Source organism: Dermacentor variabilis, chromosome 9 (genome assembly GCF_050947875.1).
Source record: "Dermacentor variabilis isolate Ectoservices chromosome 9, ASM5094787v1, whole genome shotgun sequence".
NCBI classification, from domain to species: domain Eukaryota; kingdom Metazoa; phylum Arthropoda; class Arachnida; order Ixodida; family Ixodidae; genus Dermacentor; species Dermacentor variabilis.
Window position 1 is genome coordinate 70,359,655 of NC_134576.1, and position 16,752 is coordinate 70,376,406.

General features: G+C 51.2%; 1 protein-coding gene across 1 annotated transcript in view; it reads right to left on the bottom strand.

The window, feature by feature from the left end:
* Positions 1-16,752, bottom strand: part of LOC142558401 (uncharacterized) — a 58,351-nt gene that overhangs the window by 1,060 nt on the left and 40,539 nt on the right. Inside the window, exons 2-4 of the mRNA XM_075670541.1 lie at positions 7,886-7,999; positions 6,929-7,033; positions 669-770 (exon numbers count right to left, since the gene is read on the bottom strand). Coding sequence (XP_075526656.1) covers positions 669-770; positions 6,929-7,033; positions 7,886-7,955 — 277 coding nt within the window. The 5' untranslated portion in view covers positions 7,956-7,999. The remainder of the gene's footprint in view (positions 1-668; positions 771-6,928; positions 7,034-7,885; positions 8,000-16,752) is intronic.

Consider the following 16,752-nt stretch of genomic DNA (forward strand, 5'->3'; position numbering starts at 1 on the left):
TACCGTCTCAGAAAAACAGCACCAAACTACCTGGCACCGTGCTTCATGTGTAGCGGCAGCGGTCGCTTACTAGAGTTGACGTCACCAGGCGCCCGACCAATCATAGGCGGAAACTAGACGCGCGAGCTGGGCGTGTCCGCTGCTGCACTTTTCGTCGAAATAAAATATATTTACGCTTTCTTTCGCTCAATTTCGATACGATATTCGAATTCGGAGGGTTGAAAACCATTATGTACAGATGTTCACTCATTTTTTCTGGAAAACCTTTCAGCTTCTCTTTAAGAGTAATGGACTCATTCCAAGGCATGGCAAGCATAACAGGGGGCATCGAATATTAGGTGGGTGGATGAGATTAAGAAGGTTGCCGGGATAACAAGGCTGCAGCTAGCACACGATCAGGTTATTGGAGAAATATGGGAGAGGCCTTTGCCCAGCAGTGGGCGCCGTTAGGCTGATGATGATTTTTGATGGTGTATTTCTGTATTATTCGCAGAAAACTCTTGTTGATGTCGAAAATAAAGTGCAGTGTTATATAATGCTGAGACAAATTCCAGGGAGGAGTACAGTAAACTCAGCACAGGAAACATTAATGTCAGGTTACGAGTCATAATGCCTATGCTACATATAACTAAATGTCTTTATACTGACGTGGTATAGTGAGCGGATACCTTTAGTTGTTTCCCCTTGAGCCGGTGATGGGGATGCAGGCTGTTGCGTGGTGGTTCGTAGCTCCGGCTGGGCTGCAGATGTATTTTCATTCATGCCAGCACCTGCAGGATGAAGTGAAAGAATACCAAAACATTTCCATAACTTCTCAAAGTCACTACAGGAAGAACCTTTACAACCTTATAGGCTTTTTTGCTATGTGCTCTTTGTAACTATAATGCTAACGTTGAGCATACCATGACAGCCTTTTGCTGTTACGGTTTAATGTATATTGACACGTGTACTTATCTTTATCGGGCGACCACGTTTCGCCGCTTAACAAATGTAATCGCACAGCGAGGGACGCGCCTGCATGTATCCGACGTTTCTGGAAAGTTATCGGTGCTTCTACCCGGCTGTCTGTTGTCGCCGAACCTTGTGTTATCTGATTTCATCGCTTGACGCGAATGGTGTAGAACTTTGTAGAAGGCATGCGGGTCCCAACGATTAGTCTGGAACATTCGATGACTGCTGCATAAAAGCCGACGCGCTTGACCCGCTGATCAGATTTTCGACGATCGCCGAGCGTGTTCGCCGCTATCGTTGCGCTATAAGTGTAGCCTGTTTTGTGGGCACAGGTTCGCCCAATAAAAGTTAGTTTTCTTGTTCACAGTATTGCTACTGTGTTATTCAACGTCACCACCACGTGACATCTGGTGGAGGTGCTTGTGCGTTCATGTACCGAACGCCCCCGCGAAGCCGCGATTCAAGCCCGAAGCCCGAGGAAAAAACCGACATCGTCCAAGACCAGCGTGCTAGCCGCAGACTGCAAAGACTGCCCCCAGAGCACGGACTTCTGTCTGAAACGACAAAGAAGATAGTGGTCAAGACAACCCAAATGGCTGCCCCAGTGTCCCCCGTTATCCTACAGCAACCTCGGGACCCACAAACCTTCCATGGAGCAGCAACTGAAGACCCGGAATCCTGGCTGGAGACGTACGAGCGAATCGCGACTTTCAACAACTGGGACTCCGACGACAAGTTGCGGCATGTATACTTCGCCCTAGAAGACGCCGCCAGAACGTGGTTCGAGAACAGGGAGTCGACCTTGACGACATGGGACCTCTTTCGTACCGGCTTCCTGCGCACCTTTACGAGCGTCGTGCGCAAGGAAAGGGCCGAAGCCATGCTGGACGCCCGAGTGCAGCTGCCTAACGAGAACGTTGCCATCTTCACGGAAGAAATGAAACGTCTGTTCCGCCATGCCGACCCGGATATGCCCGAGGAGAAGAAAGTCCGCCTTCTCATGCGTGGTGTGAAGGAAGAACTTTTCGGCGCAATGATACGAAGCCCACCGAAGACCGTAGAAGAGTTCCTTCGCGAGGCCACCAGCATCGAGAAGACACTCGAAATGCGGAACCGGCAATTCAACCGCCGTACAAGCTCTACCCACTACGCAGGAATTCAATCACTGGCCACGGACGATCTGCGCGAGACCATCAGGGCCATAGTGCGCGAAGAACTGCGCAAAGTCTTGCCTTCGTCGCAGCCTCAAGTGGCCTCGATCGCCGACATCGTTAAAGAAGAGGTGCACCGATCGCTTGGAGTTCCTGAGGTGCAACCAGAATCACCACAGCCTCAGCCGGAAGCGATGACCTACGCCGCCGTCGCACGCCGTCAAGGCCCCCCTCCGCGACCGCGCCAGGGCCCTGTGACGCCGCAATTCCGTCGTCCGCCGCCGCCGCCGCCAGCACGCCCACCCGTCGCCCAGCGCACCTCGCGAGGAAGACGGACATTTGGCGAGCCCCCGACCACCGCCCGCTCTGCTATCACTGCGGAGAAGCCGGCCATGTGTACCGCCGATGCCCATACCGCGACTTGGGACTGAGAGGGTTCGCCGTCAACGCGCCGCGTCCACAGCTTGGAGAGCGCCCACGCGATATCGCCGATTACCTCGCCGCTACTCAGTGGAGCTCTCGACGACCGTCGCGTTCGCCATCACAAGGCCGCTACCTGTCGCCGCAGCGCCGACCATACACCGGCCAAGCCCGGGGCCGCTCTGCGAGCCCATATCCGGAAAACTAAAAGCAGCAACCGATGGAGGTGCGGTTGCTGTTCGTCGAACTGACGAAGATCCTCCGCCGCCGACGAAGACACCGAAGAAACTACCTCGACGACACAACGACGACACAGCGCCGTCCCAACGAAGTCAGGAAGCCAAGACTACACCGACGAAAGACGACTTGACGATGCGACGTTCCAGCTTCAGTTCAACGCGACGCAGCCGTGATCCGACGCCAAGACCCAACTGCAACGCCAGACAAAGAACCACCGATCTCGACGTACTTCTCGACGGCCATGCAGTCACTGCCTTAGTCGACACAGGGGCCGCTTACTCCGTAATGAGTGGACACATCGCCGCCCAGTTGCAGAAGGTTAAGACTGCATGGGAGGGCCCCCAAATTCGGACCGCTGGAGGACACCTCATTACGCCGACTGGAATCTGCACGGCAAGAATTACCGTTCATGACCGGACTTACCCTGCCACCTTCGTTGTCCTCCAACAGTGTTCACGAGACGTCATTCTCGGCATGGACTTCCTGAATCAACATGGCGCAGTCATCGACCTGAAGTCGAAATCGATAACGCTGTCACAAGATCAAGCAATACCGCCGGAGAGCTGTCGTAGTCACCACGCCTTGAGTGTGCTCGAAGATCAAGTGAGCATCCCGCCGCGCTCCAGCATTATTATTTCCGTCGGCACTGAAACACCCGCTGACGTAGAAGGCGTCATCGAGGCCGACCAGCATCTACTGCTCGACCGTGAAATTTGCGTCGCAAGAGGGATCGCTCGACTCCACGGAGGGCAAGTGGAAGTCATGCTAACCAACTTCAGCCAGGAGTTCAAGCACATCAACAAGGGCACGACAATCGCATACATCGAGGAAATTCTGGAAACCAGCCATGCCTTTGTCCTCTCGGATTCAGCCGCATCTTCCCTGATGAGCATTGTCCCCGAACCAGACTTCGACGTGAATCCAAGTCTTCCTATGAGTAAGCAGCAACAGATCAGAAGTCTTCTCCGACGATACAAAGACTGCTTTTCGACGTCATCGAGGATTAGACAAACACCAGTTGCAAAGCATCGCATAATAACCGAAGAGAGCGCTCCACCACTCCGCCAGAGCCCTTACCGAGTTTCGAGGCGAGAACGTGAAGCTATTAGGCAACAAGTCGACGAAATGCTGCGCGACGACATCATCCAGCCGTCGAAAAGCCCGTGGGCCTCTCCTGTAGTCCTGGTAAAGAAAAAGGACGGAACCCTACGCTTCTGCGTCGATTATCGTCGACTGAACAAGATCACGAAGAAGGATGTGTACCCCCTTCCACGGATAGACGACGCATTGGATCGGCTCTGCAACGCTAAATACTTCTCGTCGATGGACCTCGAGTCTGGCTACTGGCAAATAGAAGTCGATGAGAGAGATAGCGAAAAGACTGCCTTCATCACGCCAGACGGCCTCTACGAGTTCAAGGTCATGCCATTCGGGCTGTGCTCGGCGCCTGCAACGTTTCAGCGCGTCATGGACACGGTGTTAGCCGGACTGAAGTGGCAGACGTGCCTTGTCTACCTGGATGACGTCGTTGTCTTCGCCGGAAATTTCGACGATCACCTTAGGCGGCTTGCGACAGTGTTAGAAGCCATCAAGTCATCAGGGCTCACTCTGAAGCCGGAAAAGTGCCGCTTCGCTTACGATGAGCTTTTGTTCCTAGGCCACGTGATCAGCAAATCAGGAGTACACCCCGACCCACAGAAGACAGCTGCCATCGCAAAGTTCCCGCAGCCAACCGACAAGAAGGCAGTGCGCAGATTCCTTTGCATGTGTGCCTACTATAGGCGCTTTGTCAAGGACTTTTCACGCATCGCGGAGCCGCTAACACGTCTAACCAAATGTGATGTCGTGTTCAAGTGGGAAACGCTGCAGGCCAAGGCATTTCAAGAACTCAAACGACGCATGCAGTCGCCGCCAGTACTTGCACACTTCGACGAGGACGCCGATACCGAAATCCACACTGACGCCAGTAGCCTAAGCCTCGGTGCTGTCCTAGTCCAGAGGAAAGAAGGACTTGAAAGGGTGATATCGTATGCTAGCCGGTCGCTGTCAAAAGCGGAAAGCAACTATTCTACGACTGAAAAGGAATGCCTCGCCATCATTTGGGCTACAGCTAAATTCCGCCCTTACCTCTATGGCAGGCCATTCAAAGTCGTCAGTGACCATCACGCATTGTGTTGGCTAGCTAACTTAAAGGACCCTTCAGGACGGCTGGCGCGGTGGAGCCTCAGACTACAAGAATATGACGTCACGGTAATATACAAGTCCGGAAGGAAACACTCCGACGCCGACTGCTTATCGCGCGCCCCCATCGATCCCCCGCCGCAGGACGACGAGGACGACGACGCCTTCCTTGGGATAATAAGCGCGGAAGACTTCACTAAACAGCAACGAGCCGACCCGGAGCTAAAAGGCCCCCTCGAGTATTTGAAAGGGAACACCGACGTTGTCCCTAGGGCATTTAAGCGGGCGTTGTCTTCGTTCACGCTAAAAAAACAACCTGCTCGTGAAGAAGAACTTCTTACCAGTCCGCGCCGGCTACCTTCTTGTTGTACCGTCAGCGCTGCGTCCAGAAATACTGCACGCCCTACACGACGATCCAACCGCTGGGCACCTCGGATTCTCCCGGACACTGTCGAGAATACAGGAAAGGTATTACTGGCCGCGTCTGACCGCCGACGTCGCCCGTTACGTCAAGACATGCCGAGACTGTCAACGACGCAAGACACCACCAACAAGGCCAGCAGGATTACTACAGCCGATCGAACCTCCTCGCCGACCATTCCAGCAGATTGGGATGGATTTGTTGGGGCCGTTTCCGATGTCAACATCCGGGAATAAGTGGATCGTCGTGGCGACGGACTATCTCACCCGTTTTGCTGTAACTAAAGCTCTACCAAAAGGCAGCGCAGCCGAAGTGGCGAAATTTTTCGTGGAGAACATCCTGCTGCGACATGGTGCCCCAGAAGTCCTCATCACCGACAGAGGAACGGCTTTTACAGCAGAGCTCACCCAAGCCATTCTGCAGTACAGCCAGACAAGCCACAGGAGGACAACTGGCCGGCTACCATCCGCAGACGAATGGTCTCACGGAGCGCCTGAACAAGACCCTCGCCGACATGCTAGCAATGTACGTCGACGTCGAACACAAGACGTGGGACGTGATCCTGCCGTACGTAACCTTTGCGTACAACACGGCGGTGCAAAAAACAACACAGATCACGCCGTTTACGCTGGTTTACGGCAGGAACCCGACGACGACGCTTGACGCCATGCTGCCGCACGTAACTGACGAAGAGAATGTTGACGTCGCTAGCTATCTCCAGCGCGCCGAAGAAGCCCGCCAGCTCGCCCGCCTGCGAATCAAGAGCCAGCAGAGGACTGTCAGCCGACACTACAACCTCCGACGACGCTTCGTCGAGTACCAACCTGGCGACCGTGTTTGGGTCTGGACCCCGATACGCCGACGAGGACTCAGTGAGAAACTACTCCGACGCTATTTCGGACCCTACAAGGTCATCCGAAGTATTGGCGCTCTGGACTATGAGGTCGTGCCAGACGGCATTTCGCATTCACAGCGGCACCGCGCACGATCTGAAGTGGTCCACGTGGTGCGCCTTAAACCCTTTTACGGACGCTGACGAACTTCACCGTTTTTGTTCTTTTCTTTGCTACGAGTGCTCTTGTTTATTACCTTCGTTTGTTTGCAGCATCGGGTCGATGCTTTTTAAGAGGGGGGTATTGACACGTGTACTTATCTTTATCGGGCGACCACGTTTCGCCGCTTAACAAATGTAATCGCACAGCGAGGGACGCGCCGGCATGTATCCGACGTTTCTGGAAAGTTATCGGTGCTTCTACCCGGCTGTCTGTTGTCGCCGAACCTTGTGTTATCTGATTTCATCGCTTGACGCGAATGGTGTAGAACTTTGTAGAAGGCATGCGGGTCCCAACGATTAGTCTGGAACATTCGATGACCGCTGCATAAAAGCCGACGCGCTTGACCCGCTGATCAGATTTTCGACGATCGCCGAGCGTGTTCGCCGCTATCGTTGCGCTATAAGTGTAGCCTGTTTTGTGGGCACAGGTTCGCCCAATAAAAGTTAGTTTTCTTGTTCACAGTATTGCTACTGTGTTATTCAACGTCACCACCACGTGACAATATGTACCTTTACTGGCCTTCCCTTGGTTCAACGAAGGGGCTGTAGGTTGCTGTGTGGCACTGAGCTGACTTGCTGTGTTCTTGCTACCTTGCTGCTTTGTAGAAGCAGCGCCTGTAATGAAGTTTCATGATGGTTAGAAAAAATCAGCTATGCCTTTAGAAAAAGTGTACAAATAAGCAGGTAAAGTATGCACAGACAAACAAACGAGAAACCACAATGCCAGGTGCCTCTAAAAATTCAAAGACCGTGATCCACATTGTCATCACCGTTGTGAACAAACACAAAGCTGTGTTAAAAGTACACGCTCAGTGCGCACCGCCTTGCAGCGGTCCAGACCAAATACAGCATGCACATCCCCATCACAGGCTACATGTTACTTACATGCTCCCGTCGAAAAGCTCTAACACTTGTTAGTGCGATAAGGGGTACTAATCCGCCACGGTAGCTCAATGGTTAAGGTAAGTCTGCCGTAGTCCGAAAGACAAGCGCTCAATCACGACATGAACGGGCGCGTTGCCATGAAGATGAAACAACGCGCGTCCAAGTGTTCGAAAAGAGGACACGTCAAAAACGCTTTAAACCAGCACTCCTCACTACAGTATTTCTCATACTCGATAGGTTGCTCCAGGACGTTGAGCGCGAGAACGAAAAAGTGGTAACTTGCAAGGTCGCTTCTCAAGTCCAACGCAGCACTTCACGCTTACTCGATTAGCGTAAAATGTACGCGAAGCGCATAGCAAAACAATAATTTCGAGCTGTACGTTTTCATTTTTAACAGGTCTGCAGTTCCTTAATTTCGCTAATCTCGTTACTTCTTCATTTAAACGTATTGTTGCAGCGTTCCGCGCGGCTTCTGAAACTTGCCGCGCTCAGTCGTGCGTATGCGGTTGCTAGCTCACATCAATCCCTATTTCAACCTATAAAAACGAAACAAGTACATACGAACTGAAACCTTGCATTCACCTTGGTTTTTCAGCCAACGGCTGTGCCGATCCGCACCAGCCTGGCCCGGAGTTCTCGTGTAGCAGAACATATTTGGCACGTAGTCGGGATGATTGTTAAATGTTGACGGCCGCCCTGCAATTTTTCAAAATATTAGCAAAACCAGCAAAGCTGTCATAACTGCAGAAACCAGTGCAAAAGGACACGGCTGAGAAATGCGACATGGACGGACGACCCGGATACGCGGAGCATCCGTACGGATGGTCATGCCAGATCGCTTTTCACCTTATCGATTCTGTTTACGCTGGTTAGAAGCATAGCAAACTACCTAGCTCAACAGCATGCATTGCTCAAAACTCTTCGCATGTCTATCAAGTTTGTTTTAGCACTTACCTGCAATAAAATGCGCGCTGGAAATGCGTGAATGTTCTCGGAACCGCGTCCGCGGCGCGTGCCCAGACCCACTAAAAAGACGCCGGACTCAAATCTTGTTGATTTGAAATAAAAGTTTACACGCTCTTGTTCGGTTGCCACAACGAACCGTCTTCGTTCTTCCTTTTTACCGCAGATATCCAAGCATCTCGCTTCTCAGGATACAGTTTTGCTGACGGAAATCTAAAAAACTTCACCGCCTCTTTGCCGTAAAAGTAATTAGTACAGCCATACGCGACGCAGTGCGCTGGCAATGTGCCGAAAGGTGCAGCCCAGAAACCCCCGCGTCTACCGGATCAACGTGGTCCGGCGGAAAGTCGTCTGTTTGCTTTCCAACCAAGCTGAGGGCGCTGCTGTCCGGCTTCTTTCGCGCATGCGCAGCAGGTTTGCCGCAAGTTGTCCATTGACAGAACCATAAAGAATATTGTTCATCGCATCCTGTATGTCAGGTCCACTTACGGCATTCTGAAGTGGCTTTGTGACAAACGACAGACTAGTTTTAGTTCTGCCTATGCCGCTGCGCAGTGACGAACAGGACATTTCTGACAAATACTTATAACACTCGGGAGAATGAGATAAATAAATTCTTGAAGGAGTCTTGTTATCACTTTTGACAGTAGCTATATCGCACAGAGGAGCATGCTCTACCTGAACAAAAAAGATTCGCATATGTGCACAGGAGGTTGTCTTGGTTCGTTGATAGCGGTGAACGGTATAGCGCCCATTGTTGATGAATTCTTAGTTTTCCATCACAATGCAATGTTTAAATAAGTGACAAGTCCTCCTCCGCTATTCGTGGTCCCATAGGTTACAAAATATGTGATTGGAAGCGCGACATCCGAGGCATCTTTCAATTAGGAACGGGGAATTATCAAGCCTACATGGCGGCACACCTGGACGAGGTCACGGTATGAACTTCTGACACAGGCATCCCGTGAGAAAAACATTTCACGAGTTTCCAACAATTTCATCATTATTATATCAAAAAAGTACCCGTAATTCAAGAAATGTTGACATACCAACCAGAAGCAAAATCAATTACAGAGTGCTGTTAACCATGCAATAACAACTTTATGGTTGGTGTATCGCTTCGAGGAGCCAGACTGAATATCTGCGTGTTATAATAATCGGCCATTAACGGCTGGCCTAAGCACTTAAAGGTACAAATAACTTTTTTTTCTGTATATGGCATTTACAATATTTATAAGACAGCAAAGAAAAAAAGTGTGTTTCCCACATCTCCGCGAAATATACTTAACTATAGAGAATTTCGTTCCTTAGGTGATCTAAAACAAAAAATAATAATAATTAGGCCCGTCCCACTATACGTGGGTATCGGTACTAAGTCGGAAGCTTTCTGTTGTGTTTGCACTAATGTTAAAGGAAATGTTATAAATGCAACGCAACGCTAATATGGCGGAAATGTGTGTGCGAAATGACACAGATGACAAGCAAATAGGCGTTAGCGAATGTCTCGTTAATGCGGAGTTTTTTTTTTTCACTTCTCTGCAGCCCAATCTTTCCCTTCTCGCCTATTGTTTTGCTGTCTTTTCGTGAAAATACCCAGTGGCACATATCCGTTGTGTGTGACTGGAAAATACTGTGTACAGGCCCAGTGGCACGTGACAAGTTGCACATAGCCAGTGGTCAAAGTGGCACACGCGCTAAAAAAGCGGCAGCCAGGCCGCTCAAACTAGGAGGAAGAGCAAAAGAAAGCTTCGATTTAAAAGTACGTTTATAGAATAAAAGCTGTCCACGATATATGCACCGCTTCTTGGTTTATTCTGGGCAGAGCTCCATACGAAGAAAAATAGACTTGGGGCAACTTTGTCTCACGGCAGAACATTGTCTCTGAGGCCGCCGACCGAGTGAAAAAACAAGCCCCATAATTGCAACCGCAGGTGCAAGAATCACGAGATGAAGCTCTCAGAGCAGCTAAAGTTGTTGTGAGCAGCTTTTTGGTATGTGTTTGAGTGGCTCTTCTTTATTCGTGGCCGTTGCGTACATTCGTTCCAATAGAACAGCTTGTGGGGCTGGTTGGTTCAAATCTTTCAAAAGACGAAGCGCCAACAGGGACAGCACACTAATGAAGAAAGAACAATGACGGGACAAGGCGCTACTTGCAACTGTTTATTAGGTCAAAAGCGGCTGAACATATAGCTATGGGGAGAGGGGGAAAAAAGAGGGAGCACTGATGTCTTTTCTGCTCCCTCTCTTTCTTCCCCTTCTCTCCATGGCCGTATATTCAGCCGCTTTGAACTGACCTCAATAAACAGTTGCAAGTAGCGCCTTGTCCCGTCATTGTTCTTTCGTCATTAGTGTGCTGTCTCTCTTGGCGCTTCGTCTTTTGAAAGTACATTGGTTGCGGATCCGGGCTTCAGCTAACCTTCTGTTACGCCATGCGGCATGCGCCTCGGATGAGCGATTGTTGTTGCAGTCCTTACGCATTTCTTTTCTCTGTCTATTGCAGAAACGCTGGTAGCGAACTCAAGGGCGCTGGGTGCTTAGCACCTGGCACCGGAGCTGGGCAGGCACACGGCTTCCCCTCAGTAGAGCGTGTGCCGCTTCTCACGGCACACATTGGGGCTAAGAACAGGGGATATTCGGGAGACCCGCCTTGGAATTTAGGTCGCGTGGCGGGGCCTCTGCAGTGGGAGCCCATCGAGAAGGGGAACCAGAAGACGCGCTGCTCGTCGTGCCACCCACGGACGCGCCTTCGCCGGTCACAATGGCGCCCTCACACAGACGGGTGCGAATACGCATAGTTTGCTGCGCGTAATGTACTACGCTTTGACGGGGAGCAGTAACGACAGTTTAGGGCGAGGACCGTTCCTTCGCCAGCCCCAGGCGAAGGAATTTGTTGAACGCGACGGGCTGTGGACCGGAAGAGAGAATGGTAGCTTGTTTACCGTCACGTTGCTGTTCCTGTCTGCCTTCCGACGCAGTCCATCTTGTGCTCTTGGTACTCTTTTTTTTTTAAGTTGCTTCATTTGTGTCGAATGAACTGGGGTGAAAACGACAGCCAGTGTATACGCGAGGTCTGGACGGTTGGCCGAAGCGGGGTGGGCTCAGCTCTGGTCGTGAAAGGAGCGGTGATCTTGGCCCGAATACGTGGCCGGGTCACCTGGTTTCCACCGCGCCTTCTACTCTCTCAGTTAACTCCTGCTTCCGGTAGCGGCCTGATGTCGGCGAGTAAGGTGTTTATAGAGCTCCGTGAGCGGTCAGCGCGTTTAACAATGGGCCACCGTGTTACATCGCCAAGTTCGCATGGGCAGGTTACGGCGTTAGAAAATGTTGAACAAAATTTACTTATTCAAGGGCGATTAGTATTTCAACTACCACCAGTGCGAGAAATAACATCATTTTTTGAAAGAAAAAATAGGATAACCGTGTGCTGAGTCAGTCGTAGTGAATCGGTTATAAATATTCAAGTTCCGCGCTATTTCTGCCTGTAGTAATGTATGCTCATTACATTGATTTAGTCTGAAAGATGCTAAGCTCGTGATAGACGTTTGTAGAGCCGTGGTGTGGTGGTATGATATCAAATTGGTTTGAAGAAACAATATTTCGTACAACATAGAGCGAAATGAAATTAGAGGGGCCAGTGAATAAGATACCTTCTGGGAGCGGTGAAGTAGGAAAAGTGTGAGATGCAAAAGCGCCAGCACTCACAGCGAGAGGCATCAGAAACGCAGCCGGTCTGGCACAACTGGCGTTACGGTGCAGTAAACGGAAGTGCGTATGTAAGAGATACGGAAATAAGGGGTTATGGTTTGCACACATATGTGGGAATCGCAAGGGAGACCGATTTTCAGGATCCTGCTTTAAGTCCACCGCAGAAGGATAGCATCTGTCTGTCTCCCTTCGGTCATTGGGTATGTGCCGTTGGTTATGCCTCTCTTCAATAGCAAAGAAAGCTGTTAAATATTTCTGCGATCCTGAGTTGAATCAAAACACGCACCACGCGCTGACTTAGTGGCACCGCCGCCAGATGGCGCAGCGTGTCCAAACGGAAAAGAGTAATGTTGCCAGCGCCAATGTTCGCAAACCTTGAGAGTGTAGAAGTTGGGACGGCATCTGCTACTGTTCGCCGTGCTTTTCTTAGCTGTCTTCTTCGTACCAGACGCAGCTGCAGTGGAGCCGAGCATTCAGCAATGCATACGCGGGCTGTCAGGGAGTCTATGTTGAAAGCTGTGACGGCGTCCTCCAAGCCAGTGCGCAGGGAGATGACAAGGCAAGCGTGGCAAGTGTGTTTCGTGGAAGTGAGCCGGGGGCGGCGGGTCCTTAATTTAGGGAAGAATGGAACTGCGCTCGATGCGACTTTTCATACCATGTTGGTAACCCTCTGCTCAAGCGGGCATGCGGGGCGGCAATTGACCGCCTGCGAGTAAGGGCCGATTTACGCTCAAACCGCCCATCGCCGCACGCCGCACCGCATGCATGCGGTTCGTGAAAAACGGGCGATCGCCGCGATCGGTCACAAAATTGCATTTACGCTGAGTCCGCATGATGCGGTGCGGTTCGCATGCGCCCTCTGGTTGTCCAAATAGGTAACCAGCAACTGGCAACATGCATCAGCGAGTTGGCAGCCTCGAGTGCTGGCGATCAGCAATATTTCGCACCGTGCCAGGATTTTTTTATTACGTTTGTGTATTATTAGTTATTTTTTTATTAGTTAGCTCGAGCGGTTCGAATGCGCCTGCATCCGCACTTCGGTTCGGGGACGCGACGTCTGTTGAAAGCTGGCAAACATTCGGCAGTGCGCAGAGCAACACTGTTCGAAGTCGGCAACTATCGCCAACAGCAGACGACACTAGCATATTTTTGTCGATGTAGGTAGAAGCTTCCGCGTCATGGTGAAAACGCGACTCCTGCACTGTCACATTCTGTGCTGCATGTGTGGCATTGACGTGGTGAGCCACCTTTGGAACACTGTGCAGTCGTCTTACCTGTGCCGCTTTTTTGTTATTTGTTTATGGCTACCGCATAATGTTGCGACAACATACGTCACTATGTGCTCGGTTGTGTACGGCGTGCTGGCGAACTTTCTGTAGCTGTGCTAGCGAAAGCTTGTGTTATGGACAAGCGACGCACCATCGCTCCTCGGCTGGACGAAGCACCAGCGCGGAGAAACGGGAAGCGACCCCATCCCGAGTCGAGTTCCGAGAATCCTCCGTCGCCCTCAGCGTCTCGGCTACCGGACAGGGACCGAGAGTTTGCCCCCTTGAACACATGCAGCTCTCGCCTGCGTCTTTTGTAGAAAATAAACGCAGTCTGTTTTCTGCCACCAACCGATGCGCACTCCTTTCACGGATGGGGCCAGACCCCGTACGTAACACTGGCGATGAGGCAGGAGTTGCGAAGCGGATCTGTAAGTTTTCGAAGTTAAGGCCATGGCTATAGGACGAATGTACGGCCCTGTCGAGCCTTTCTCGGGCAAGTTATGGGAATCGTGGATCCAGCGCCTCGAGTTTTACTTCGTGGCGAGCGACGTCAGCGAAGAAGCGGGCACTTCTCCTCACGCTTTGTGCAGCCGACACTTTCGAACACCGTGTGCACGCTGATATACGCCGAAGATCCCGGCAGAAGTCAACTTAAATGATTCAGTGACACTTCTAAGGCGGCACTTCGACACCAGGACATCCGAGCTTTAGAGCCGGTACGTGTTTCAAAGACCCGACCAACGGCCAGACGAGTCGATCAGCAGCTAAGCTGCGGCCCTCGGAACGTTGACAGCCGACTGCAACTTCGGAGCGCTGCCTTCGGCTACAATATCGACGACGTAACCTGACACCCAAACGACCGCTTCAGCGGCGAACCCAACTATGCCGCCCCAAGATGTGATGCTGCGGAACAAGTTCGTCCGCGGCGTCTGGCACGAACATCTTCCGCAGACACTGTTCGCAGAAAAAGCCTGACATTTCAATGCGCTGTGGACTCAGCCTTGTCAGCGGAAAGTGCGTCAAGGCATCAGCGAGATATCAAGGGAGTGGCAACCTCGGAGGAAATTAACAGGACGTCGCAAATCAAGCCAGGAGGCAAGCATACGTCAGCGTGACATTGCTATCGATGCGACGGCTTGCACGACCCTGAAACATGCAAATTCAAGACAGCCGAGCGCCGTTTCTGCTCCAAGGAAGGTCACATCGAGCGTGCCTGCATCTCAAAGAAAAAGAAAAACACGGAACCACGCTCCGACAATTAAAGGGACCCTGAAACGCTTTTGACAATTTTCTACAAACGTATTGAGTCGTTAGAGTAGGTCCTTCTGATCATTAATTGACACATATAAGTGCTCCGCGTAAAGCGTGTAATTTATTATAAGGTTTTAAATATGCACATCGCTGCCGATCGCAGCGCACTGCTCGGCGGAATTTTAAGCCGCCCCTACCCATATGACCGAAATCACCCACACGACGTCAGTGGGGCGAGCTATCCGATTGGCTGACAAGGGCGCGTGATAGATAATTTTTCCAACTTTATGGTAAACAAATGATCTTCGTAATAGTTTGAATGTTAGTTAATTTGTTTTTATCAAAAGAAAGTAACATAAAGAGAATGCACAAGAATAATTTTTCAGTACGCTTAAGCACTTCCGGCACACAGCATGTGTCGTCTGCTTGTGTTACAACGTACTCCATTTTGAAGAGAGCGCCGCGGTCAGAGTCGGTCTCAGTCTTTTCGCGAGCACTATGATTCGACTTTGTTGCCTTGTGGACTGCAAACGTAGCGACTGGCAATATGTCAAGCTGCGACATCGTGTCCCTCTGCAAGGCAGCGTCCGAGCGAACTGGCTGCTGCGCATCGGACTGCCGCTATTCGATCGGCGCCAGGATTTGCGCGTTTGTGGCCGTCACTTTACACCGGAAGATTACTAACGCAATAGCGTTTCCCGAGTCCGGTATTAGGGAAAACGCAAGCGCAAGGGGACAGAGTCTGGCCGCTTGACTTTGCCGTAACGGGATGAGCCATGAGATGAGCAGAAGGGCAAATGCGAATGGTCTGCACGGTGCAGCCACCTGGTGGCACAGAGCTCAACCATACACAGTAGCAGCAACGAAGTGTATTCTTCTTTGCTGCTGGTGTGTATTTTTCGCAGGAGTGTAACACGTTGTTTTTATAAATGTTTAAAACGTTTTACACTTGGTTAGAGCAATATTAGCGCTTTGTTTGGCTGGTTAAGCGCTGCACCAACAAGTGTATCGACCGCGCAGACCGATCAGGCCGCTCACGTACGTCTACGCTAAACTTCCTTCATCAGCTTGAGTTTATGCCTGCAGTCATTTGCCGAAATGACCAGCTTGCCTGTGGTTACCGGAATACAAGACACGTTCGGCGCTACGACAGAATGCTCGCAACGCACGCTGCTTCGATAGCTCTCGCTTGGGGTCGACGGCCAAGCGGCTAGCGGAGCGGTCTCGCGCGGGCGGGGGCGGGCTCCAAAACAACCGGAAGTGGACGATGTGACGTCGCATCGTGACGCTGAACCAGTGAAGGCGGAGCTTAGCCCCACTCGCTCGGCGAGCGAGTTGAGGAGGAAAAGCATGGCTAGGGAGGAGGGTAGCTTCTAATCGCTTGTAGCTCCATTAATGCGTAACGCTTCACTTAAATTGTGGTGCGAATGTTCCACTTAAGCTGTATCCTACGCGTCTACAAAATTTGTCCGAACCGTTTCAGGGGCCCTTTAACAGCTATGGGCACACAGTGTCAAACCACCACCTGTCAGCAAATCCTGCTGCAAGCTGCACACAGATAGTGTACGTACACACTGCCCCAAGTTGCTCGTGGACTTGATAGTGGAGGGAAAGCCAGTCCAGTTTGAGGTGGACACAGATACAGCATGCTCCCTGATAAGCGAAGACACAGCCTACAGAAGGTGGAAGAAAAACACTCCGTGGCTTTCATGCGAGCCGCTCGATTTGTGCACATGGTCAGGTAAACAATTACACGTCCTGGGCTCCACACAAGTTCATGTGATGTTGAGATCAAAGGACTATCTGCTGCCGTTGTTGGTTATGACGGGCACCGGGTGCAGCCTCCGAGGCAGAGATTGGTTTTTGGCACTTCAAATTCAGGTGAAGGGGATCAACCACGTTGGAGAGCCAGCACTAGAAATTACAGAGGTCATGGGATGACACCCAGATGTCTTCAAGGAAGACATTGGAAGCTATACAGGTCCTTTAGTTCACCTGGAACTTGAAGACGGTGCGACAGCAATGTTTTGCAAGGCTCGTCCGATTTCAGTGGCGCTGCAGGCGCTTATGGAACATAAGCTTGACCATCTGCAGCGCCAAGGCATCCTAAAACCAATGCAGCATACCAAAGGGGCAACCCCATTGGTACTTGTTCAGAAGACCGACGGTACACTCAATGTCTGTTGTGACTACAGGAGTACTGTTAAAACTGTTACTGTTAATGCAGCAGCGAAGAAGGCATCTTACCCGCTACCAACTATA